General features: G+C 39.2%; 1 protein-coding gene across 1 annotated transcript; it reads left to right on the top strand.

The window, feature by feature from the left end:
* Positions 1–1770: 1770 nt before the first annotated feature.
* NDUFA12 (NADH:ubiquinone oxidoreductase subunit A12) lies at positions 1771–25128 on the top strand. The gene is made up of 4 exons (XM_082666379.1): positions 1771–1956; positions 2742–2824; positions 6141–6228; positions 24854–25128. Exons 1-4 carry the CDS (start codon positions 1871–1873, stop codon positions 25032–25034), a joined length of 438 nt encoding a protein of 145 aa, XP_082522505.1. The 5' UTR covers positions 1771–1870; the 3' UTR covers positions 25035–25128.
* The last annotated feature ends 476 nt before the right edge of the window (positions 25129–25604 follow it).

Below are 25604 nucleotides of genomic sequence, written 5' to 3'. Positions count from 1 at the left end.
GCAGGGCACCCGGGTTTGAGCCCTGGTCCAGGAAGATCCCACATGCCACGGAGCAACTAAGGCCATGAGCCACAACTACTGAACCTGCGCTCTACAGCCCGCGAACCACAAGTACTGAAGCCCGTGAGCCACAACTACTGAAGCCCGTGTGCCTAGAGCCCGTGTTCCGCAACAAGAGAAGCCACTGCAACGAAAAGCCCGTGCAAAGAAGAGTAGTCCCTGCTCGCCGCAACTAGAGAAACCCCGCACGCAGCAACGAAGACCCAATGCAGCCAAAAAAAAAAAAATTAAATAAATAAATGTATATATAAAAAAAAAGAACCCAAATTTTGTCAAGCACCTAGGTTTAATTACTAACATATGGAATACAGGGGATAGAGGAACACAGGGACACAATCAACAAAATCCAGACAGTGGAAACTCTACAGGAGAAATTACCAGTTTCTTTGTCAAATAAATTGGAAAGACAAAAAAAGGGGGTGGACAATAAGGGAATCCCATACGTTAAGAGAAATTTAAAAGAAAATCAACATACGGACCTTACTTGGACAAACTAAAAAAATTATGAAACGATTGGGGAAATTTGACCCTCCTCAGAGGATATTTCATATTAATAAATTATTAATAATTTCTTAATATGAGGTGAGATAATGGTAATATTCTCACCTTAATATGAGGTGAGATAATGGTAATATTCTTATGTTTTTAAAACAGTTCTTAGATATATATTGGAATAATTCAGATAGAGGTTTTTTTAAACAGGAAAACAAGCCACAGTTCAACATAAAATAAATTCCAATGTGACATTGGATTTTGAGCAACTGATAGAATCTAAGAAAAGAAAATTTGATCCTAATATTTGGAGGTTTTTCTTTTGGGGTTGAAGATTTAGTAGCATAAAATTACATCTCTTCTCTGGGTCCAGTCTTATTTCTTGGTCCTCTCAAGAAATAATGTTGTGTTTCAATTTATAAAACTCTTTAGACAATTATGAAAACTTTCAGTTATGGATTAGAATATAAATCTTGACCTTTTTAAAGAAATGATATGGTAGACGAGTCTGGAAGAGCAAAGGATGGGATGAGGTGAAGGAAGTGACCATGTGCTAAGTTTCTCATCTCAAATAGTTGGCAATCAGAGACTTCCAAACTGATGGATCAAGAAATACAGGTTTTAAAGCATATTTAAAGTTGTAAAGTTAGCTGCTAGAAAATTATAAATAATAGCGTTCATTTCATTCCCTTTATTGTTTAAAAAATTTAAATATGCCTGGATTATTTTTCAAATACACTTTAAATATCTAAATTTTTAATTTTAAACTTGCAACTAAATCATTAAATACTTGAGAGTAGATATTTAATCTCGTACTTTTCTATTCCTCCTCCTCAGTCGCCTACCACAACGCTGGTGTCGAATGTGCTTACTTCTGAATGTGCAGTATCATTTCGTGCTTAATATTGAATTCCTTAATGGTATCTTGTTTCCAAAGAATCTTGGCTCTAGAAAGGATTTTTGGAGTAGTCAGGCAATCACTTTAGGTAAGGAAACTGAGGTCCCCAAAGGAGGAACCTTCACCTGGGAAAGCCTAGTTTAGGTGAGCTTTCCACTGCATGTCCTGCCTTCTAAATGCAATCTCTGAAAATTTTGCTTCGGAGGGAAATCAACAAACCGCACCTTTTCTGGAAAGCGGGAAGAGGCCTGACGGGGGAGCTCCAGACCCGCGCGCTCCAGACCGGCGCATGCGCAAAACCACTTCCGCGTGCTGTGCGTGCGAGGGAACCTTCTGTGGTCGGCTCCCTGCTGCTGAGTGGCCGCTTCCCCCCGGTGGGTTTTCCGCAGCGCGCCAGAGAGGCGGGGCCTGCGGGACGAGATGGAGTTGCTGCAGGTCCTGAAGCGCGGGCTGGAGCAGGTCAGCGGACACGGCGGCCTCCGCGGCTATCTACGGGTTTTCTTCAGGTAAGCGGCCAGAGCCATGCATGCTCTTGGCCTCTGGGGCTGGACTTGCGCTGGCTGGTTTCTTGGAAAGTGGCCTGGGCTTGGGTCACCTTGGAGAATCCGCAGCTTTTCTCAAGGACAGCCGTTGCCCGCTTCCCCCGGGCCGAAGTCTCTGTCTAGGGGTCTCCCGGAGACAGGACCAAAGCCGGCTCTAGAGACAGAGCCATGACGTGGAGGCGAGAGCATATGGGCTGCACCCCTGCTCTGCTTCCTGGAGAGCAGTGAGCATTGCCAAACACTCACTGCGTGACCTTGGGAAAGTTTTTTTTTTTTCCTCCTTCGCTGGCCTTCACTTGCCTTCCATGTACTGTAAGGAGTTGAGCGAGGTGAGCACAGTGAAATACTTGAGCTTCCAGATTTCCTGAAGTTTTTTGCTAACTCCATTGCCTCATGGCCTAGGGATAGTAGATAAAAGTAGTCTTGTAATTTGACGATATTGCATCTATCTATTTAGTGTACTTTAGGCACACCAGTTAGGTCAGTTTCTCTTTTCTTGTGCTGTAATGGTACTAGGACAACAAGAGCAGGGATTCTAGAGCTCTTACCTGAAAGCTGATTCTCTGACAATGAGTGGCCGTGAATGTGGGGATGAACGCTAGAAGTATACAACCAGTGACCATACCCAGCACCTCCTCATTTTTCTAGCTGGCACAGCTGCCTATGTTTGTGAAAGTTGGCATTCTCACTTTATGTGTGTGTTATGAACAGTCTTCCTAAAATGTCTGTTTTCTTTTGGACATTCCCAGGGCAAATGATGTGAGGGTTGGCACATTAGTGGGGGAAGACAAATATGGAAACAAATACTACGAAGACAACAAGCAGTTTTTTGGTGAGTTCAGTATTTTTTGGTATAAATAATGGGAATGAGATTGGGATTTGATTTGACTTTGTTTTCTGTAATGTACAAGGAACTTTTACAAAGTACTTGTAAAAGGATGAAGAACTCAATAGAAAAAAGAAAAAGATAATTCACAGGAAAAGAAAACTAAATGACCAACAAAGGCATGAAAACGTGCTCATCTTCACTTTTTTTTAAAAAGAATACATTATTTAAAAATTTTTTTTATTTTTATTGAAATATAGTTGATTTACAATGTTGTGTTAGTTTCAGGTGTACAGCAAAGTGATTCACTTTTTTAATTCCTTTTTTTTATATTCTCTTCCATTATAGGTTATTACAACATATTGAGTATAGATATCTATGCTATACAGTAGGTCCTTTTTGGTTATCTGTTTTATATATAGTAGTGTGTATATTGTAATTACAGACTCCTGATTTATCCCTCTCATCCTCACTTGTAATTACAGAAATGCAGCTCAAAAAACAGCGTTATCTTTTTTCACCTATCAAATTTTGAAGTATTTGCCAATCTGATAAATTCCAACTGGGGAAATGCCATAAGAATATATGGATTAACATAGTCCTTTTGGAGGACAGTTGGTAAATTTTGTTAAAATGTACATTGTACATATCTTTTGTCCCAACACTTCTAGGAATTCACCTCAAATATTCTTGCAAAACAAAGACACCCATTGCAGCATTGTTTTAGTAATAAATTCTAAAAGCCACATTAATTGTGCATCAATTGGATACTGATGAATTGTACATATTTTAGAATACTTCGTTGTATAGAAATATATCAAAAATATGTGTAACATGAAAAACTCTAGTTGCAGAACAATGTTTGATATCCTCACAGGGAGAAAATATATGCTTTTTTTAAAAAATAAATTTATTTATTTATTTTTGGCTGCTTTGGGTCTTCGTTGCTGCACATGGGCTTTCTCTAGTTGTGGGGAGTGGGGGTTACTCTTCATTGCGGTGCACAGGCTTCTCACTGTGGTGGCTTCTCTTGTGGAGCATGGACTCTAGGCACACGGGCTTCAGTAATTGTGGCACGTGGACTCAGTAGTTGTGCCTCGCGGGCTCTAGAGTGCAGGCTCAGTAGTTGTGGTGCACAGGCTTAGTGGCTCCGCGGCACGTGGGATCTTCCCGGACCAGGGCTGGTAGCCATGTCCCCTGCATTGGCAGGTGGATTCTTAACTGCTGTGCCACCAGGGAAGCCCCCACACCATTCTTTTTAATAGCAACACTCTATTCCACTGTATGGAAGAACCATTATTTTATCGAACAGTTTACTATTGGTAGACATTTACATTGCCTTCAACTTTTTATTATTAGAGACAGTGCTGCAGTGAACTTGCTTGTAACTATGTCTACATTCAATTGTTTAAATATTCTAAAAATAAATTCCTATAAGTGGTATTGCTGAGTCTGAGTATGCACATTTAAAATTTATATATATATATATAATGAGATTGTTGAAGCCCAGCTCTGTCATTATGGCCTAACTCTATGAAACCTTTCCCAAGGTTTCCTCCATCTGCCTTCATATTCCCCTGCCTCATAAGATTATAGTTTACTTTTAGTTTCTTATTCTCAAGATTGGTTTCTCTCATAAAAGAAACAAATCCTAGCTGAAATCTTTTCAATCTCTTTAATAGATAAGTTCATGTTTAAATAGTATTAGTCGATATTTTTTGATTATATGTTTACCTAGGAAAACTCTGTAAATGCAGATTACGTTTTGCTTATTGGCTTAAAATTCATTACAGGGATGAATTCTGTATTCCCTCTGTGGGGATGAAGGCAATGAAGAAGAGATGGAAGGAATTAATGTGTATTATGTACTTACGTGCCCAGTACTGAACTAGTTGTGTGTGTGAGATATTTAATTTTCATAGCAACCTTAAGATGTAGGTATAATCATCCACTTTTTTAAAAAAAATTATTTATTTTATTTATTTATTTTTGGCTGCATTGGGTCTTCGTTGCTGTGTACAGGCTTTCTCTAGTTGCGGAGAATGGGGGCTACTCTTCGTTGTGGTGCACAGGCTTCTCATTGTGGTGGCTTCTTCTGTTGTGGAGCACAGGCTCTAGGCGCGTGGGCTTCAGTAGTTGTAGCACGTGGGCTCAGTAGTTGTGGCATGCAGGCTGTAGAGCGCAGGCTCAGTAGTTGTGACGCACGAGCCTCGGTGCTCTGCAACATGTGGGATCTTCCCTGACCGGGGTTTGAACCCATGTCCCACACATTGGCAGGCAGATTCTCAACCACTGCGCCACCAGGGAAGCCCTAATCATACACTTTTAATAGGTAAAGAGACTGAGTCTCATAAAACTTGCCTAATATACACTGATAATAAGTGACAGTCTTGTATAGTGCAGGGAACTCTACTCAGTACTCTGTAATGGCCTATATGAGAAAAGAACCTAAAAAAGAGTGGATATATGTATAAGTGATTCACTTTGTTGTACACCTGAAACTAACACAACATTAAATCAACTACACCACAATAAAAATTAAAAAAAAGAAAAAGTGACATTCTTCATTAAAATCCAGGTCTTTGCCTAACAGTTTTGTAAATTGTGGTTATGCTCTCAACTATTTCATAGAAATTTTTTATATTTTTTTTCTTTTCTTTATTTTCTTCTTTGTTTCTTTTTTATTTTATTTTATTTTATTTATTTTTTTTTTCACAGAAATTTTTTAAAGAATGCAGCATACTGTTTTGATAACATGAGATGTTCTGCTTATCTAACCATCATATATAGTGTTTGCTTATTATGTAATAATCACCAGTTTCCGAAAGGATCTCGTGGTTTGTTTAAAAATATTTATATGGAAACATATAATTGAAGTGTGATTGCTGTGAATACATTTCTCCTGCCCCAGTCTTAGGAGGAGCACTTTTTCTCCTGAATACCCAGAACAGCTGGAAACGTATTCCCTCCCCTTCCCTCTCTGATACCCCCTTGGAGGGGGAGCTGGGGGAGAAGTAAGGGTTCTCCACCATGAAAGGGCTGAGCCCTACCCACAGAGTGAGTCTCAGTCCCCATGCAGGGGTTTTGCTGAGGCGGCCACTAGGTTGTTGATAAAAGCTTGCCATACACTTCCTGGAGTTTCCCTTCAGTAATACACCCAGGGCTCTAGTTCTCTAACATTTCTCTTATGTAAGAGCATATAAAAGTCTTTTCTTAATAAAAAAGGTTGTCTTCTTTGATGTTACGCAATTATAATTTTTTAAAAAGGTTGTTTTTATTTCCTCACATCTCTTCTAAACTACATTTTGATCTTTCCATCCAGGCCGTCACCGATGGGTTATATATACTACTGAAATGAATGGCAAAAACACATTCTGGGATGTGGATGGAAGCATGGTGCCCCCTGAATGGTGAGCTATATCAACATTTTATTTTATTTCACTTGGCAATATTTGTTTCATTACACAAATATTTGTTGTATATCTATTATTAAGTTATTCTTAAGTTAATTCTTAAGTTAACTTATTCTTAAGTTAATGTTGTTCTGAAAACATCTGTCCCAATTGCGATGGCTGCATGATTAGTTACCCTAAAACTTAGTACCTTAAAACAACAATAAGTATTTATTTCATAGTTTTTGTGGGTCAGGAATTCAGACAAGCCACATCAGGGATGGCTTATCTCTGCTCCAGGATGTCTGAGGCTTCAAGTGGAAGACTCAAAGGCTGGATAGTAGAATCATCTTGTTACTGAATTATGTCCTGTGGACCCTGATTTAGATGGACACAGCACAAGCTTTACTCAGTGGCCAAAGAATGGAGAAGTGGGAACTATGTTCACAGATCAACTTCTCGCCCAGGTGGCAAGAGGGATTTAATTTTATAGAGTAAAGACAAAGGGAGGAGGAGTGAGGCTAGTGATAGGGAGGCAGATGCATTGGTGTACCGGGAAGGGCAGGGCTCCCCACAACCTCAGGGTGTGGGGTGCCACTCCCTTTTGATCCTTTTTTGGTCTTTAATGTCTGGTCATGGCTGCCAGTAGGTGTGTCATATAATATGCTAATGTAGAAAAAATCAGTGTATAATCAGACTCTGGGTCTGTTGGAAGTCAGATTCATTGGCTGGTGCCATCTGGTTCCATCTGGGTTTTTGTTTGTAGCTTCCTTTCTTATCTCTGGACCCTTTAACTGAAGGATTCATATTCTCTCCTGCTAGAGGCAGGGGTGAGGTGGAGGGGGGTGGCAGGTTTTGAGCAAGGACACTCCTGCCAGAGGTGGGGGTTGGAGGGTTTGAGCAAAGACCTGGAGCAGCTCTGGCAACGGTCTGAAGGTGTGTTCACTCGGTGTCTGGCAGTTGGTGCTGGCTGTTTAGCTGGGGGCATGGCTGGGGTGTTGGATTGGAACACCCTCCGGTAGCCTGAGCCTGCTCAGGCAAATGCTCTGAGACCAGGCAGAAGCCATGTGGCCTTATCTGACTCAGTCTTGGAAATCATCCAGTACTGAGTCCGCATTCCCTTGGTCAAGGCAATTAGAAAACTCTGCCCATGTTCAGCCAGAGAGGTTACAGACTATCTCTTGATGGAGGGGTGTCACCAATCATATTATATGTTGGGATATATAATAGTGTGTCTGTCTTTGAGGGAAAACAGTGTGCTGTAGTATCACCTGGCCATAGTGAAGAGAAAGGCTCAAAGAACTCTGGCTCTGATCTTATTTGGCAGTTTGACTTAAAGCATTAATTCCTTAACCTCTCTGGAGCTTGGATTTCTCATCTGTAAATTGAGAGCCCCCAAATTCCTTAGATCTGTAAAAACTGTGATTTTTAATATGCCTATCTTGAAATGAAATTTTAAATGCTCTTACTTGAATTACCAAATTTTTAATAAACTATTTCAAAGCAAGTATTTATATCTGTTTCACAGGTTGTTGATTGATACACATTTAAACTCTAGAGAGCCTTTCTAGTTGGTCTAGAAAATCTCACACAAAAAAACTAAAAATAAGTATCAGGTTAGCTGTGATATTTTATTTTAGTTGAACTTGATCATCAGAAATAGTTTTGTGTTCTATTGAGTAGAAACTAGGATAATCTCAGAGTATTCACTTTCATTCTGAAGGCTCAAGTAGAAATCCAGGCATGTAACATAAGTGAGGGAAGTACAGATGTGAGACAGTTGGGGCTATTGGGGACTGTATTGAACTGAAAAGCACATACGCCATCAAAGAGGGCAGCGGCCCTGTTCACTCTCTCTAGTTCCATCAGGTAAGAATTCAGCGAAGGGTTCCTACATATGATTTTTCAAGAGAAAGTGGAAATCTGTATTTCTTTGTGAGACTTGCTGTTTTTAAATGTTTATTTTAAAGAATTTGTCAGTTTAAATACAGCACTGTCCAATAGCACTTACCGTGATGATGGAAATGTTCTATATCTGTGCTGTCCAATAGGGTAGCCACCAACCCCACGTGGCCCAGAGCACTTTGAAATGTGGGTAATGCAACTAAGGAAGTGAATTTATTTTATTTAAATTGAATAGGCTGGGCTTCCCTGGTGGCGCAGTGGTTAAGAATCCACCTGCCAATGCAGGGGACATGGGTTCAAGCCCTGGTCCAGGCAGATACCACATGCTGCGGAGCAGCTAAGCCCGTGCGCCACAGCTACTGAGCCTGCGATCTAGAGCCCCCGAGCCACAACTACTTAGCCTGCGTGCCACAACTACTGAAGCCCGCGCGCCTAGAGCCTGTGCTCTGCAGTAAGAGAAGCCACCGCAATGAGAAGCACGCGCACTGCAACAAAGAGTAGCCCCCGCTCGCTGCAACTAGAGGAAGACTGCGCGCAGCAATGAAGACCCAGCACAGCCAAAAATAAATAATGATTAATTAATTAAATCTATAAAAAATTAAATTAAAAGGATAAATTGAATAGGCTACTTGATTGGACAGAATAATTTTTTAAAATAGTATGTGAGCTAAGCAAAATATGTTTGTAAGATTTCGCCTACCTCTGGTCCACTACTTGGACTAATTAGAAGCATTTACTCATACTCATGTCGGTGATGTAGTTTTTTTTTAAAGGGCGTATGTTTTTTTTTTAAAGATGTTGGGAGTAGGAGTTTATTAATTAATTTATGTATTTTTGCTGTGTTGCGTCTTCGTTTCTGTGCGAGGGCTTTCTCTAGTTGTGGCAAGCAGGGGCCACTCTTCATCACGGTGCACAGGCGTCTCACTATTGCAGCCTCTCTTGTTGCAGAGCACAGGCTCCAGATGCGCAGGCTCAGTAGTTGTGGCTCACGGACCTAGTTGCTCCGCGGCATGTAGGATCCTCCCGGACCAGGGCTCGAACCCGTGTCCCCTGCATTAGCAGGCAGATTCTCAACCACTGCACCACCAGGGAAGCCCGGTGATGTAGTTTGAAGACCACAGTATTGGATTCTGTCTTTAATAAAACTCATTGGCTCTTAACATGAGAAAGCAGCACTGATGTTACATTTGAGGCTGGATTTTTGTGCTCTTTTTAATGGGAAATAATAACCTATGGTCTGTTAAAATCTGAGGAGCTGTGATTTTAGGTTTGGAGCTGTCTGCTTTCTCGAAGGGGCATTCTGTATATACGTTGGCACTGTTTGAGACCAAGATCTCAAAGTGGAGTGTTGGCTTTAGGAGGCGAGGTATCCTGCTAGTTTTCATTTGTTTGGTTGTTTTGGGGGAGGAGTTGGTCCTAAGAGCGTGTGGAAGGCCTGTGGGCTGCCATGTTCAGACTGATGGCCATCTCCTTCAAAGCACCCATCTAGATTGGGGGCTGGGGGAGGGAAAATTATGTGGGCTGAAACACATTTTCAACTATTAACTAGTTAAAAATCTGAAATGATAAAAGTACTATGCAGCCAAGTAAGTCCTTTTATATATAAGATCTGAGATCACATAAAAAAAGAAGCTGAAAGCTGTAGAAGATAACATCACCTGCTGGGGTGATGCCTGAGGGCAGTTGAGGATACAAAGCTGAGTTTCTTTGTGGAGTGGAGCCCCCTAAGGTCTGAGTACCTTTGATGACCCTTGCTTGTAAGGGAAGCTTAAAGGCTTGTGATGAGTCTCTGTAGGGAGAAGTGGTTCGGATAAGCTCAGCTGTTTGTTTCTCAGAACCCCCTTTGCTGAGTGAGTGCAATACATTGTAGAATTCTAACCTTACCTTTGATTTGATCCATGAATACATTTGAAGTTGGGTTGATTTATCTTTTATTAGAGAGCCAGGTATTATCTTACATATAGAGTAATGAATTACAAATACAATTTGTCATCTTTATTCATTTACATAATTATTGTGTACCTACCAGGTGCCAAGAACTATTTTGGGCACTGGGGATACAACAGTGAGTAAAACAAAGTCCTTGCTCTCATGAAGGGAAGCAGAAAAACAAATGTGTTATATATTTTAGGCAACAGTAAATGGAAGGAATTCATAAAGGGATAAAGAGCAGTGGCCCTCTCTTGTAGGGGAGGTGGCTGTTTTATATAGGCGTTAGGGAAGGTTTCTTTGAGGGACTGACATTTGAAGAGGGGAGGAGTGTGGGGTGGGGGATGAAGAGCCCCAGGCAGCAGAAACCACCGGTGCAAAAGTCCTGTGTGTTTGAGATGTATTGCTTGTATTCATAGAACAGCAATATGGCCAGTTTGGCTGGAATGGAATGAGTGAGGGGAAGATGTCAGGAAATGAGGTAGGAGAAATAGCTAGGGCTTTCAATAGCTACATCTACATGTAGATCTTGTAAACCATGGCTAGATCCGTTGGCTTTTTTCCTAAAGTTCTCTGGAAGTCACTGGAAGGTTAGGTAGGATGTGACCTGTTTTACAATTTTTTTAAAATCTCAAACTTTTTGAAAAGTTACAAGTATTTGAATCATTTCAGAGTTGCGAAAATGATGTCATGTCATGGCTGAATACTTTAGAGTGTGATTCCTACAGCCAAGGACATTCTTCTACATAACCACAATATAACCATCGAAGTTAGGAAATTAACAGTGATACACCACTGCTGTCTAACCATCAGACCCTCTTCAAGTTTCATCAGTTGTCCCAGCAGTGTCTTCATAGCAAGGGAATCTGGTCATGCATTTTATGTGGACCTCATTTCTCTCTAGCTTCTTTCACCATGGTTTGGTTCCTCAGCTTTTCCTTGATTTTTATGATCGTAACACTTTGGAAAATTACAGGCCAGTGGTGTTGTAGAATGCCCCTCGGTATAGATTTGCAGTGTTTCCTCATGACCAGATGGAGGCTATGCATCTTTGGCAGGAATGTCACAGAAGCAGTGTCAGATTCGTCTTGTTGTGTTCTATTAAATGGCATCTAGTTTTGATTTATCTCGTTACTGAAAATTTCTATCACTTGATTAGGGTGTGTGCGCCAGATTTCTCCATTCTAAAGTTACTCATTTTCCCTTTACAGTTAATTGGCATTTTGTGGGGAGATACTTTGAGGTTATGCAACTATCCAGTTACTCGTCAAACTTTATTTATATCAATATGAATTGTCATTTTAATCAATGTGTTGTAATCCATTACTATAATTCGTTATTTTATTGCTCAAATTGAACTCAGTTTGACCAGTGGGAACCCTTTCAGTCTGCATTTGGGGTCCTTTTGAAATATCCCCCTCATTCTTGGAGCACTTTCTTGCTTTCTGACAAAAGGTGTTCCAGGTTCATCTTATATTTTCCCTGCCCCACCCATGAAAACAGCCATTTCTCTGAGGAGCCCTGTGTTTGTTTTATTTTCTTGCTTGCTATTTTTCAGTAGAGAATAGTATTTAGAAACTAATATCTGAGTGCAAGGTATGTTCATTTCTGTTGGGACATCTCAGTGGACAAGCTCAGATGGCTGTAATGATTGTGTGTGTACATTTCTATTTCTATATCTCTCTTTTTCACCTTATATATTGAAAACCATAAGTTGACAGCAATGCCACTGAATCCAGTCCAACACTGCAGGTTATGTTCTAGTTTTCTCCCTTTCTGTATATGTATCTGTTTCTCTTTTATTTAAGAGTTACTTATTTGATGAATTCCACTGTAGGTAACAAAGTTCCCATTGCTGCCTTCCCACCTCCCCACCACTGGCCTCCCTTCTTACCTCACTTTGCCTCTAGCACCCCACATCAGCTTGCCACACCCCTCCCCCCATTCAGGCTCTGTCACCTTACTGGGCTGTTGCCACACACCTCGTGGCACCCCCCATGCCATGCAAAGACAGATGCCTACCTTGATTGGCCCCACCTAATGGCTCTTGGACTCTGATTTAAATGTTTAAAGCATCTCTGTGATTGCTGTGAATAGAGGAAGGGAGCCTTGTGGAAGTAGGCTGATTACTTAGGGAACTATTTATGTAGTTGTCTGGGCCAGCTCCATCCAGAGATGATGGAAGTTGGATAAGGTGTCAGTAATGTAGGTTGTGAGATTTGGAATTGTATCAGTTGTCCACTACTGTGTAATAGATTTTTTAAATTTAGTTTAAAACAATAAACATTATCTCACCATTTCTGTGGGTAAGGAATTTGAGTACAGCTTAGCTGGATGCTTCTGGCTTAGAATCTCACAAGGCTACAAAGAAGATATCATCTGGGGCTGCAGTCATCTCGAGGTTTGATTGGAAGGATCCACTGTCAAACTCATTCACATGTCTGCAGACAGACCTCAGGAAACTTGCTTCCGAGAACACTCACGTGGGCCTTTCCACAAGGCCACCTCATGACATGACAGCTGGCTTTCCCAGAGTTACAATCTGAAAGTGAATGACAGAGAGCACCCTGGATGGAAGCCACAGTCTTTTTAAACCTAATCTCAGAAGCGACATCCCACGCTGCTGCTGTATTCTGTTTGTTAGAAATGAGTCAGTAAGTCTAGCCCATACTCGAGAGGGGATTACACAAGGGTGTGAACACCAGGAGGATGTCGTCATTGGAGGCTGTCTTAGAGGCTGCCTACCGCAGAGACATATTTTGAAGTAAGATGGACTCAACAGGATTTGCTGATGGTTTGGATTTTGAGAGAAGAGGGTAACTTCAGTGTTTTTGGCCTGAACTATTTGTGGCACATTTACTGAGAAGAGGAAGAGCAGGCAGGATGGGGGAAGCAGAATGGAAGGGGTAATCAAGAGTTCTCTCCGAGATGCCTGTTAGACAACCAAGTGAACGTGGTGGGTAGACAGTTGAAAACACTAGTCCAGAGGTCAGAATAGAGGTTGGTGCTAGAGATGGGACTTGAAATGAGATTTCACCTAGTGTAGTGTGCAGTGTTCGTAAATCATCTGTAAAAGGTTTGAGAGAATCTGATCTTCAGTTAAATGTTACCCTGGAAACCAGATGAGATTGTATCAATCATTGCTGGATAAAACTGATTCCTGACTGGTAAACTGCATCTAGATTGAGAGGATTTATAAATGCCTGATGAGTTAGCTATGTTTGGGCTTCCCTGTCTTGCTGCTCTTAGAACTAGCTTGGCCCTTGTGGCAATGGCAATCCTGAAGCCACGCCCATAGAGTTGTTGTTAGTAGAGATGTTAGCTTTTGTGGACATGAAGCTTTTAAGTCAGGGCAGCTCCTGCACCTGCCTGATGTGGCTCTCATCTCCCTTGAGCCTGTGCTCTGTCATCTAGGGAGTCAAAGAAAATAGCTCCTGGATGGCTAGGTGGGCTGTCACCTGCATGAACTACTGCAAAGTCTCCCAGTGAGAGGAACACCTGATGCTTCCCAGCTGGCAAGCTGTGGTTCCTGTCCTCTGTCCTTCTGAGTTTTCTGGTGCCCAGTGTGGCCTATGATGGTCTTTGAGTCTGTTCAGTAGCTACATAGTCTCACCTGGGGAAGGCTTTCTCTTCAGAGCCATCAGTGTTTTTGGTAGAACAAGGGAATATCTTTAATGAACTTCTGGGGCTCACGTAACATTCCCTGATCTTGTGGGAACATTAGAAATCTTGTGGGTTTGTCTGTTTTGTCTCAAGGCTTTCATTTTCTTTGAATGTGTCAGCAGTCGGTAAAGCTGTTAGGTCTACCAATAGATAAACAAAAAGTATTCATGGTGGTGCAAATGTCTGGGATGGGCAGGGGAGCTACACAAACCTTGAAAATAAAAAATTAAAAAAAATTATTGCCTAGAACCTAGGACAGCACCCAGCTTACATATAGTTCATTCCATTAAATGAATATTTATTGAGCACCCCACTATGTGTCAGGCATTGATGGGTTTATATATTCATAGTAGTGAACAAAATATATGATCCTCTCTTGGAGTTTATAGTCACTTTAATGAATACTAACTGGTAGACTAATACTATACTATAACTTAGTGTCTGTTATTTTTCTTTGTTATAGTCCCTTCAATTTCTTCATTTATGGGGTCAGCAATGAGATTTTAATTTCTTCTTATTTAACTTGATTGAATAGAATACTCAAAGTATTTCAGTAGATTACAAGTACTATTTTATACCACTTTTTTTTTTTTTTTTTTTTTTTTTTTTTGCTGTACGCGGGCCTCTCACTGTTGTGGCCTCTCCCGTTGCGGAGCACAGGCTCCGGACGCGCAGGCTCAGTGGCCATGGCCCACGGGCACAGCCGCTCCGCGGCATGCGGGATCCTCCCGGACCGGGGCACAAAGCCGTGTCCCCTGCATCGGCAGGCGGACTCTCAACCACTGCGCCACCAGGGAAGCCCGAAACAAAGTTTTTTGTGTGTGTGGTTTGGAGTATTGGAACTCTGAAATCCTTTGAACCAAGTTAAAAAAAACCATGGCTCGCCTGGATTTTTCTTTACCGTGTATGTACTTTTTTCCCACTTGGTGGCACCTTCTGTTCATTTTAAGTAATATGTCTTTCCTTCCTCCGTGTAGTGCACTAGTCTCACCTCATATATTAATTTTTCTTATTAAAATTAATGTTTAAATTACTCAAGTAATGCATAAGTACTTTTTTTAAAAAATTACAGCATATGTTAAGAAGTTTTTGCTTTTTTTTTTTTACAGAACTTAATTTTGCCCTTGAAGATTTTTCCAGTGCCATGGTGACATTGATAACGGTTTTTCTCTTGTAGGGTTAATTTATTTAGGATACTTAACATCGTTGTGGTCAGCTTTTTTTTAGTTGACAATATGTTCTAGAAGCCTTGTAGAGGAATAAGGTGGCAGATGAGGAGGATTACTTGGAGGTGACAGAGAAGAATCAAGGATGATTCTTAGATTTGGGGCTTGAGAGGTTGGGTAGATGGTGGTACCATTCATTCAGATGGGAAGACTGGGAGAAGGGTAGGTTGTGAGGGTGGAGGGTAGGAATCAGAAGCTTCTTTTTTGGGTGTACTAAGTTTGAGATACCTGTCGGAAATCCAAATGAATGGTTGTGTTAAGTAAACAGCAGGATAGATAAATCTGGAGCTTAGGACAGGTCAAGCCAGCAAAGAAGAATAGTAGCTACTAGCAAAGTAAGAAGGAAGGCAAGAGAGGTTAGCATTTCAACAAACATGGGAAGTCTAACTATTGATGTTTGCTGAGAGGTTAAGTAAGATAAGGACAGAGAAGTGTCCACATGGATTTGGCAATATGAACTTCATCGAATCTAAATGGAATCTGTTCTTGAAAAAAATGTGGAGAGATCAGAAAAGTTTCAAAGAATCTGTCAGGGGGCAGGGATAGTCCATATACACCCCTAAGAGGCAACCACTGTCAACATTCGGCGTATTTCCTTTAGTCCTTTTAAATAAATTTTTGTGTAGTTGTTGTGTTCATAATCAGTCAGTTTTATTTTCTGCTTTTTCTGTAGATAATATAAGCGATCTTCCGTGCTATTAAAACAGTCCTTATAACCATCATTAAAATATGTTTTCTGATTATAAAAATGTACAGTTGTTATAGAAAACTTGGAAAATCCAGAGAAATACAAGGTACAAACAAAAATAAACTCTAATTCCTTGGCCAAGAAATAAGCGCTGTTAACATTTGTTCACTGATTCAACAAATACCTGAGTGTCTGCTTTTGAGTAGAGAAGGAATGTTTTTAAAGGTTCACAGTGTAGAGAACAGGTTATAGTTTATTGGTCACACCTTCTTTAGAAGAAGGTTTGTGATTAGAAATAACTATATATAGATATATGTGTGTATACATATGTATTTCTTTATTATACACAATATTTTGTTTCTCTTCCCCTTCCCCTCACTTAATATATCACAGATGTTTTCCCCATTTCACTTCATATTCTACTTGTCAGTTTGAGTGTTTTAGTATCTTAGGGGCTTTGTATATAGACAGGATTAATGGCAGTTTGGGTTTAAAATGAATATTCTATTTACTATAGCTGCAAATTTTAAAACACAGTTGTTCTTAAGCTTTGAGATTCTGTTTATAAATAGGATAACAAGATTAGTAAATTGAGTATTTTTGCAGAAAGATAAAGAGCAATCATAGTCTCTTGTTCTTTGGTGAATGTTTGATAAACTTTAATGGAAAGGATTAATTTCTCCTAAAGAGTTATCTCCATTTGCAAGTTTAGTTAATTACATCCCTTTAAGCATTTTAGGGCACATTTATAAATGTAATATATTTGATTTTTTAAATATCTTCAAATGCCCAGTGTAGGTAGATTAATGAACCTATCAAGCAAAATGTCCCTAAGCCCTTAAATGACTCTTGTTTATGCAAGCCAAAAATTTAAGGGTCCTCCTCAACTCTTTCTCTAATAACCAGCCTATCAGCATGTTCTTTCTGCTTTACTTTCTGAATATATCCCATGCTTGATATACCTGTGTCTGTTACCCCAGTCCAAACCACAGTAATCTCTTGCCTGGACTTCTACAACTGCCCAACTGGTTTGCTTACATTCTTACAATACACCAGTATTCCCAACATACTAAGTGATTAGGGTGATTATTTTAAAATGTAACTCGCATCACATCAAACCTCTGCTCAGAACTCTCCACTGGCTTTCCATCATGGTGAGAGTTAAAATTCCAACTCCTTACATGGTCTGCAAGGAGTTGGAATGTGATCCTGGCCCTTCCAGGTCTGCGTACACTGCCCTGTTCACTGCCCTGCTAACTTTTTTTTTTTTTTTTTTTTTTTTTTTTGCCCTGCTAACTTTTGACTTATTAGCCACATCGGTCTGCTGGCTTTTCCTCGAGCGGTGAGCACACTCCCACCTCAGTCACTTTGCACTAGCTATTTCCCCAGGTGTGGCATGGCTCATGCTCAGACTGCCTGGCTAAAAGAGCCCTGTCCTTCTCTCACACTGTGTCCCCTTCCCCTGCTCTCGTTTTTTCCTTGGTAGCACTTATCTCTGCCTGGCATTTTATTGCGTAGTATTTAATTTATTGTTTCTCCAACTACCATACTTCTTGATGGTAAGAACTTTGTTCACTGTTGTGTTGCTAACGCCTAAACCAGTGTCTAGCACATGGTAGTTGCTCAGTAAATATTTGTTGAATAAAAGGGGACATACTGTTTTACTTGAAACAACTGTTATTTTGCTTTTGGGATACAGTAATTTTATTTGCTTCTGGTAGCTGATCCAAAAATGGTATGTCTTGTCACTTCTTTTATAGCTTTTGTATGAATTTGAAGCTCATATTTACCTTTAAATTCCACTCGAACTTCAACCCGGCCTTTTTAATACCTTGTTCCACTGAATTGTATCTTATAGTCTTTTAAAATATTATTTTCCTAAATAAATGGCCATCTCTCAATGCCAGAGAATATTGTCTTCTTCCCCTTGATGTATCTGCTTAATCTATCCTTTTTCAGGTAGTAGGTGTTGTGTAAAATACTCTGATTTGAATTAAAATGAGTGTTATTCAGTACAATGTGTTGCAAGCTTCTTTTCAAAATAGATCCTTCCTAATATTTATTTTCTGCTCCAGAAAATCAGAATATAAGAGGCTATGTTCTAAGAAACTATAAACTGCATGTTTAAGTAGATATTCCTGTGTTACAGAATGTTACTTTATAACCTTTCTCTTTTAAAATGTGCTAATTATAAGCAGAAGACAAGATTGTTTTGATTTTTAAAATTCAGCTTTTGTTTAACACATTTCACTTACTATTCAGTGCTTCTGATTCTAACATTTTACAAAGATGAGTTGTTGGAAAATTTTATACCTGGAGTGTGGAAATAAACTATGTATTACTTTTGGTGAACAAGGAACTACTCTTGATTCCAATTTCCAGAATAAATCTGTATTGTGTTCACAGGTTAGCAATTTATTTTTGGCCATCCAGTGGGTTGGCCAAAAAGTTTGTTTGGGTTTTTCCATAAGATGTTATATATGTAATATATGCTAGAGATAGTCATATAGAAAAATTTGAGGTTTCTAGATTTAAAAAAAACAGTTTGAACCTTTTCTATGTAACTGTAGTGAATGACGTTTGTGCGGTGGAATTGACGTAGGAAAAATTTCCATTAAGGTAGACTGAGAGAAACAGTCTACCTGCTACTAAAACATTTAGTACTTTAAAGAGAGTGATTTTTTTTTTTTAAGTGATGGCTTAAAGTGGGATGAAATGAGGTTAGAAGTCGAAGAACCTACTTAGAGTCTCAAATAAATGACAGATGAATTGAGCAGGATTTTAAAACCATCTCTAGTTGTTTTGAATTAGAAGGACTTTTCTTTCTAATAGCTTTGTTTTATCTTACAAAGCAGTACATGTTTATTACAGAAAATTCAGAAAATAACAAAGCAAATAAAAGTAACCTATTATCCTACCACACCAAGATAAACTACTGTTAATATTTTGATACATATTCTTTCCATCTCCTCTTTTCCTATGCATATGTATCCCTTGTTTTTGTTTTTCATGTAAGTGGGTTACTTTTTGAAGAAGTAGCCCAGTTTTGAATCCTAGCATCACTATCATGGGCAAGTTATTTAGACTCTCGGTGCTCTAGTTTCCTCATTTATTAAATTGGGATAATAACATCTGTCTCATAGAGTTAAGAATTAAATGAGTTAGTATTTGTAAAGTGTTTAGAACAGTGCCCATGACTTATAAATGCTATTTAGTATCATTAAGTAAATTAACTAAATAACCTGCTTTTTAAGCTTAACATATGGTGAGCATTTTCTCAAGTCATAAAATATTCTCTGTAACGTAATATTTAATGAGGCTTTAATATTCTGTCATGTGGATGTGCCCTGAGTTATTTAAGTATTCCCTATATTATTCTTGGTTTTGTTCTTTCCATGTTTTCTCTGTTATATATAAAGCTTTGGTCAGCATCCTTGTATGTAAGCCTGTTCCCACACATCCTTATTTCCTTATGGCAGATTCCTACAAGTAAAATTGCTGCATCCAGAAGTGTACGTGTTGTATAAGTGTTTGGTACCTACTGCCAAATTACCTTCAATTTACATTCTCAGGGTAAATACATTCAGCTGTATATGAGTTGGATTTCTCTGTAACTTCACAAATACTGGGTATTATTATTATTTGTTAAAATCTTTGCCAGTTTAGCAAGTAAAAAGTTATATCTTGTTTTCATTTGTATTTCCTTGATTAAACTTCCTTTTTGTTGTTTGCCATTTTTACTTTTTCTTTTTATGACTTATCTTTTAACACCTTTTATCTATTTTTCTATTGGATGTTTGACTTTTTCTTTCTGATTTGTAATGATAGATGAACTACTTTTCTGTATGTTACAAATATTTCCCTGTTTCTTTTATTTTTTAATCTTGTTTTCAGAGTTTTAGTACATAAACACTTCAATTTTTATGTAGTAAAATTACCATTTTTTTCTTTATGGCTTTGGCCTTTGATATTAAGCTTAGAAAATGGTCCTTCATATTCTATAAATATCAATATATCTTATGAATATAAATATTCACACATTTGTATCAGTGCACTATTAATCTGTCTGCAATCTATCCTGATATATGGCTGGGGAAACCTAATAATTTTTTTCAACAAAATTAATTATCCTAGCATAATTTGTTGAGAAATGTTTACTTTCCCCAATGATTTGAAATGCCAAACTTACCTTATATATCCTTTAGTCTGGGGGATTTTTTTCTGTTTTATTATTGTACTTTTGTACCAAAATCTTGGTACAAAATTTTTGTGCCAATTTTTATACCATTCTAATGTTTGTGACTTTAATGTCTGGTAATACTGGCCTTCCTGATTGTTGTGAGTTTTCAGAATGTTCTTAAGATAGACGTGCAGCTGATCCTTAGAATTATAATTGTCAAACCCTATTGAGATTTTGATTCAGATTGCATTTAATTAAAAAGAATAATTACTGAGCTAACAAAGTTTGAGTTGGCTATCTTGTAATGAACTGTCTTTGGTTTTTATTGCATTAAGTGTATCAGTCTTATCCTGTGGTTAGATGGATCTCAGGATTTTGACAGATATTTAAGTGCTATCATAATCCCAACCAGTTTTCATCTATTAATTGTAATCAAGGTCCTGATCAAAATATTCTCTTCAGCCATTGGGAAACTGTGTTCAAGCCTCAGTGTGTAACATACATGCTGTGGACCTTGGGAAAGTCATTTCAATTCTGTTTCCACAATTTTAAAATATGAAATACTTAGTATTAAATAAGTGACTGAGTGATATGCATGAGAATGTTTTGTAAACTAAAGTGGGATGGAGTAATAATAGTTTTAGTATAATGAATATTTTTACATCAAAAAACAATCTGGAGCGGGTTTTTTTTTTTAGTCTATTACATTTTTTGAAAAATTGAAAAATCTTTAGTATTTCTTGGCTCAGTAATGTTAAGTGAAACCATCTGAAACATGAACATAGGAGCCAGCCTTGATTCCCAAAATTAATAATGTATACTATCCAAGGAAAAAATTCAAAACTGCCTATATTTTTGTTGTTGTTGGTTGTTATTTGTTAATGTTTTATTTCTGGAAATTTTCTGAAAGGGAAAATTAAACTTTTATCTTTGTTATTAATATCCATCTTAAAGACTGTTTTCATTTGCAGTGATTTTTTATTTTTTATTCTTAAAATTTTATTTATTTATTTTTGGCTGTGTTAGGTCTTTGTTGCTGCGCGCAGGCTTCCTCTAGTTGTGGTGAGTGGGGGGCTACTCTTCATCGTAGTGCGTGAGCTTCTCATTGTCGTGGCTTCTCTTGTTGCAGAGCATGGGCTCTAGGTGCGTGGACTTCAGTAGTTGTGGCACGCAGGCTCATTAGTTGTGGCTCGTGGGCTCTAGAGCGCAGCCTCAGTAGTTGTGGCGTATGGGCTTAGTTGCTCCACGGCATGTGGGATCTTCCTGGACCAGGGATCCAACCCATGTCCCCTGCATTGGCAGGCGGATTCTTAACCACTGCACCACCAGGGAAGTCCCTACAGTGATTTTTTTAAAATATATTTTATATGGTATATATTTTTATTTCTTAAATTTCCTATTAGGCTGTTTAATTCTTTCTTCACAAATAAATCGCTCCATTTTGTACTTTGAATGGCTAACAACCTCAAACTTAAGTGAAGTAGTATATTTTCAAAGAAGGGGAAAGTATTCTTTTCCTCTTCCTTTCCACAGTTTTTCCTCGTATATAACTGAGAATTAGATCAGCCACTTATGGGATTTATTTCCATTTGAGTTGTGTTGTAATTGTGATTTAATATTTTTGTTATTAAAGATATTTTGAGGGCTTCCCTGGTGGCGCAGTGGTTGAGAATCTGCCTGCTGATGCAGGGGACACGGGTTGGAGCCCTGGTCTGGGAGGATCCCACATGCCATGGAGCAACTAGGCCTGTGAGCCACAACTACTGAGCCTGCGCGTCTGGAGCTTGTGCTCTGCAACAAGAGAGGCCTCTACAGCGAGAGGCCCGCGCACCGCAATGAAGAGTGGCCCCCGCTTGCCACAACTAGAGAAAGCCCTCGCACAGAAACGAAGACCCAACACAGCAAAAATAAATTAATTAATTAATAAACTCCTACCCCCAACATCTTCTTTAAAAAAAAAATTCAAGCCTTCTCTCTTAAAAAAAAAAAAAAAAAAAGATATTATTTTGAGGATTTCCCTGGTGGTGCAGTGGTTAAGAATCCGCCTGCCAATGCAAGGGACATGGGTTGGATCCCTGGTCCAGGAAGATCCCACATGCCGTGGAGCAACTAAGCCCATACGCCACAACTACTGAGGCTGCGCTCTAGAGCCCACGAGCCACAACTACTGAGCCTGCGTGCCACAACTACTGAAGCCCATGTGCCTAGAGCCTGTGCTCCTCAACAAGAGAAGCCACTGCAATGAGAAGCCCTCATACTGCAACAAATACCCAACACAGCCAAAAATAAATAAACTAATTTAAAAAAAAAAGATTTTGACACACTTGAATGTATTTGAGTACTGAGTTTTTTCCAAAGTGTAATCTATTTTCATTATATTTATCTCTTTAGTATTTATAACTTTTTGCCTTTCCGCCAGTCTCCTTATTTGTAGTCACGCTGACTTTATCAAGTTTAAGTAATTTTATATTTTGTCCTGTAAGATAATAACAGTGATATAAAATTGAAGTGGGTCTGATGCCAGCTCAACACAGTTTTCTAGACAATACTCTTAGTCCATTAGCATCTTTAATTAATTGGAAGAAAAATGACCCAGATGAAAACCTGTTTTACAAAAACTCTGGTGTGGAAATCTAAAAGGTATTATTTCTTTAGGCTTTATTTAATAATATAACAGAAGGGTTATATTAGCCTAGCATACTATAAACATTTTCTTATTTTATAGTTTCTTATTCTAACATAATGAGAATAAATTGCTGTTTAGTCATTCCCTAACTCTGGCCAGTAGCCTTACTGGATGAATATTTTCAGATTTTATGTGTTGGTGGTAAAAAATTTCTTTTAGTTTTCTTTCTTTCTTTCTTTCTTTTTTTCTTTCTTTCTTTCTTTTCTTTCTTTCTTTCTTGCCATGCCATGCAGCTTGCAGGATCTTAGTTCCCCAACCAGGTATTGAACCAGGCAATGAAAGCACTGAGTCCTAACCACTGGACCACCAGAGAATTTCCCCTCTTTTAGTTTCCTTGAACGTTTTCTATTTCTCCATGAGCTCTCAGTTAAGTAACTAAATAGGCTTATGAAAGCTTTGGACTGTGGTTCCTTAAATATTTTAACTTTCAGGAATCTTGATGGCAATTATTTGAATACAAATCTTCTTTAGTTACTTAAGCTGACTCAAATGGCAAAAGTTAAATATTTCTTCTATGCCTGAACTTACACAAAGCCCCTTGATAAATAAGAGCCTTGGTTTTGACAGCTAATCCCGCCTTCGAGTAGCTCGTGGAGCCTGTCTCGCCACCACTGCCTCGCTAGGTTTCAGAGCTCATGTTAGTAGTTGTTTATTGGTCCAGGTTACTTTTCACTAATCCAGTTTCCTTTGGAGGATGTAAGAGAGAAACCAGCCCAGTGTGTACAGACTTCTTCATTCTTTATTGTGTTAGCTGATCATGATATAATTATCTTTAGACACAAATATAGCAACAGTAATAATATTTTATCTCTACTCTCATAGGTCTTAGCCAATTACCTAGCTATATCTATCAATTACTGTTAGCAAATATGCTTTTTTTTTTTTTGCAGTACGCGGGCTTCTCACTGTTGTGGCCTCTCCCGCTGCGGAGCACAGGCTCCGGACGTGCAGGCTCAGCGGCCATGGCTCATGGGCCCAGCCTCTCCGCGGCATGTGGGATCCTCCCGGACCGGGGCACAAACCCATGTGCCCTGCATTGGCAGGTGGACTCTCAACCACTATGCCACCAGGGAAGCCCTGTTAGCAAATATTCTTAAACTTACATAGTATCATAAATTTTTCTCATTAGCTTTAGTCTTAGTTATTTTACTGAAACTTGCCCCTTCCTCTGTAGCTGGGCAATCCTCCACCCCCCCTTTTTTTTTTCTTGGAACTGCAATTCTGTGCCTGTCACCTCATTCCCTTTTCCCATAGGGTCATCTTTGTCTTGTGAGCTCTGAGTCTTGTTATGAATTCTCTCTCCCCTTCCTTTCCCTTATAAATTCAGCTTGGCTTTCTGCTCAGTTCTACTCTTTGTCCCTTGGACTTTGATTCTTTCTTTTCTCTGTTATTAGAGAGACAGTTCTCTATACTCCAAGGAAACGCCTTGCTTTCTTCTTTAGGCCAGATTTCTGGCACCTCCAAGCAAACATCTTTTGACGAACACTTGAAGCTGAAACACTCATGAACTTTGGGCTGTGATTTAATAATTTTATTATAACAAACTGTATGTCCTCCAGTGTTCGGACTTAAGCTTGGATTTAAGATGCATGCAGAGACCCTCTTTTTCAGCAGGAGCCTCATAGGTTTCAAACTAGAGCTTCATGAACCAGAGCATCCTGAAACTCCGGAATCAGCCTCTAGCATCTAACAGTAATACTGTACGTCATCAGTTCTAAAATACATTTGTTTTTATTGTTTTTGTTTTTGTTTTTTGCTGTACGTGGGCCTCTCACTGTTGTGGCCTCTCCCGTTGCGGAGCACAGGCTCTGGACATGCAGGCTCAGCGGCCATGGCTCACAGGCCCAGCCGCTCCGCGGCATGTGGGATCTTCCCAGATCGGGGCATGAACCCGCGTCCCCTGCATCGGCAGGTGGACTCTCAACCACTGCGCCACCAGGGAAGACCTAAAATACATTTTTATGCGTAAAATTAGGATACATGTTATAATCAATAGTGTCATAGTTTAGTTAGCAGGATTTTTTCTTTCTTAGAGATACATAAAATAATGGTGTATCTTAAAATGGATGGTGTCCTAGATTTGATGAAATACAATAATTATAACAGCAATAGCTAACATTTGTTGAGTACCTACTATGCACAAGAATTTTTCTAGGTGCTTTATGTGTATTGTCTCATTTAATCCTTACACCATTCTTAGTAAGAATGTTCAGATGAAAAAACCCAGGCGTAGAAAAGTTCAGCTAGTTAGTGATGGAGCTGAAATTTGAGCTCAAGCAACACAGTAGCTCGAGAACTGCTCTCTTAACCCTCCTCCCACTACACTATGCTGCCTGTTCATAATTGTCTTTTTTTCCCTCTTTAAGGCATCGTTGGCTTCACTCTATGACTGATGATCCTCCAACAACAAAACCACCTACTGCTCGTAAATTCATCTGGACAAACCATAAATTCAACGTGAGTGGCACTCCACAACAATACGTACCTTATTCCACCACTAGAAAGAAGATTCAGGAGTGGGTCCCACCTTCAACACCTTACAAGTAAAGACAAAGAAAAACAATTTACATGTAAAATATGGGGCTTTTCCTGTAATTGTACTTCTGCTGCTTGCTGTTAACTTGATTAAAGTTATTTGATTAAGCAATGTCTGTTGTGCTTTTTTGCCCTTAACTTTGTCATTTGTCAACTGCAAAATAGAAGCTCACAAACGTGGGAAATTGAAGTAGACTTCTGTTGGGGCGGCTACGTCATTTACATTTCCCTCTTGCCTGCGTGGTTGCGTCTGTGCTTCAGCCCTGCTGTGCTGCCACAGCTGATTGATAGGGGAAGACCTAACGCTGAGCTGAGCCAAACAGATTTTCCCGTGGGAATTTGAAACTTGAGAGACAGAGGGGCTGAGACATCAGAGTTGGATGACTTTTATGGTAGCACCGCAAGGAGAAGTTTATCAGAGGTGTCCCATTTCCTGAGTTTTGGTTCTTTCATAGTTTATTTGCATCTGTGAACTATCCCAGGATCCATCTATTCTAATATATTTTTATTTCTTTAAGCTAAGTAAGATCACTGACTTTTTTTTTTTTTTTTTTTGCTTGCAAACAAAAGAGCTTTAACTAA

Source organism: Grampus griseus, assembly GCF_964374135.1.
Source record: "Grampus griseus genome assembly, chromosome: 11".
NCBI classification, from domain to species: Eukaryota; Metazoa; Chordata; class Mammalia; order Artiodactyla; family Delphinidae; genus Grampus; species Grampus griseus.
The sequence above is the reverse complement of the archived record's forward strand: the minus strand, read 5'-3'. Positions and strand labels throughout refer to the sequence as shown.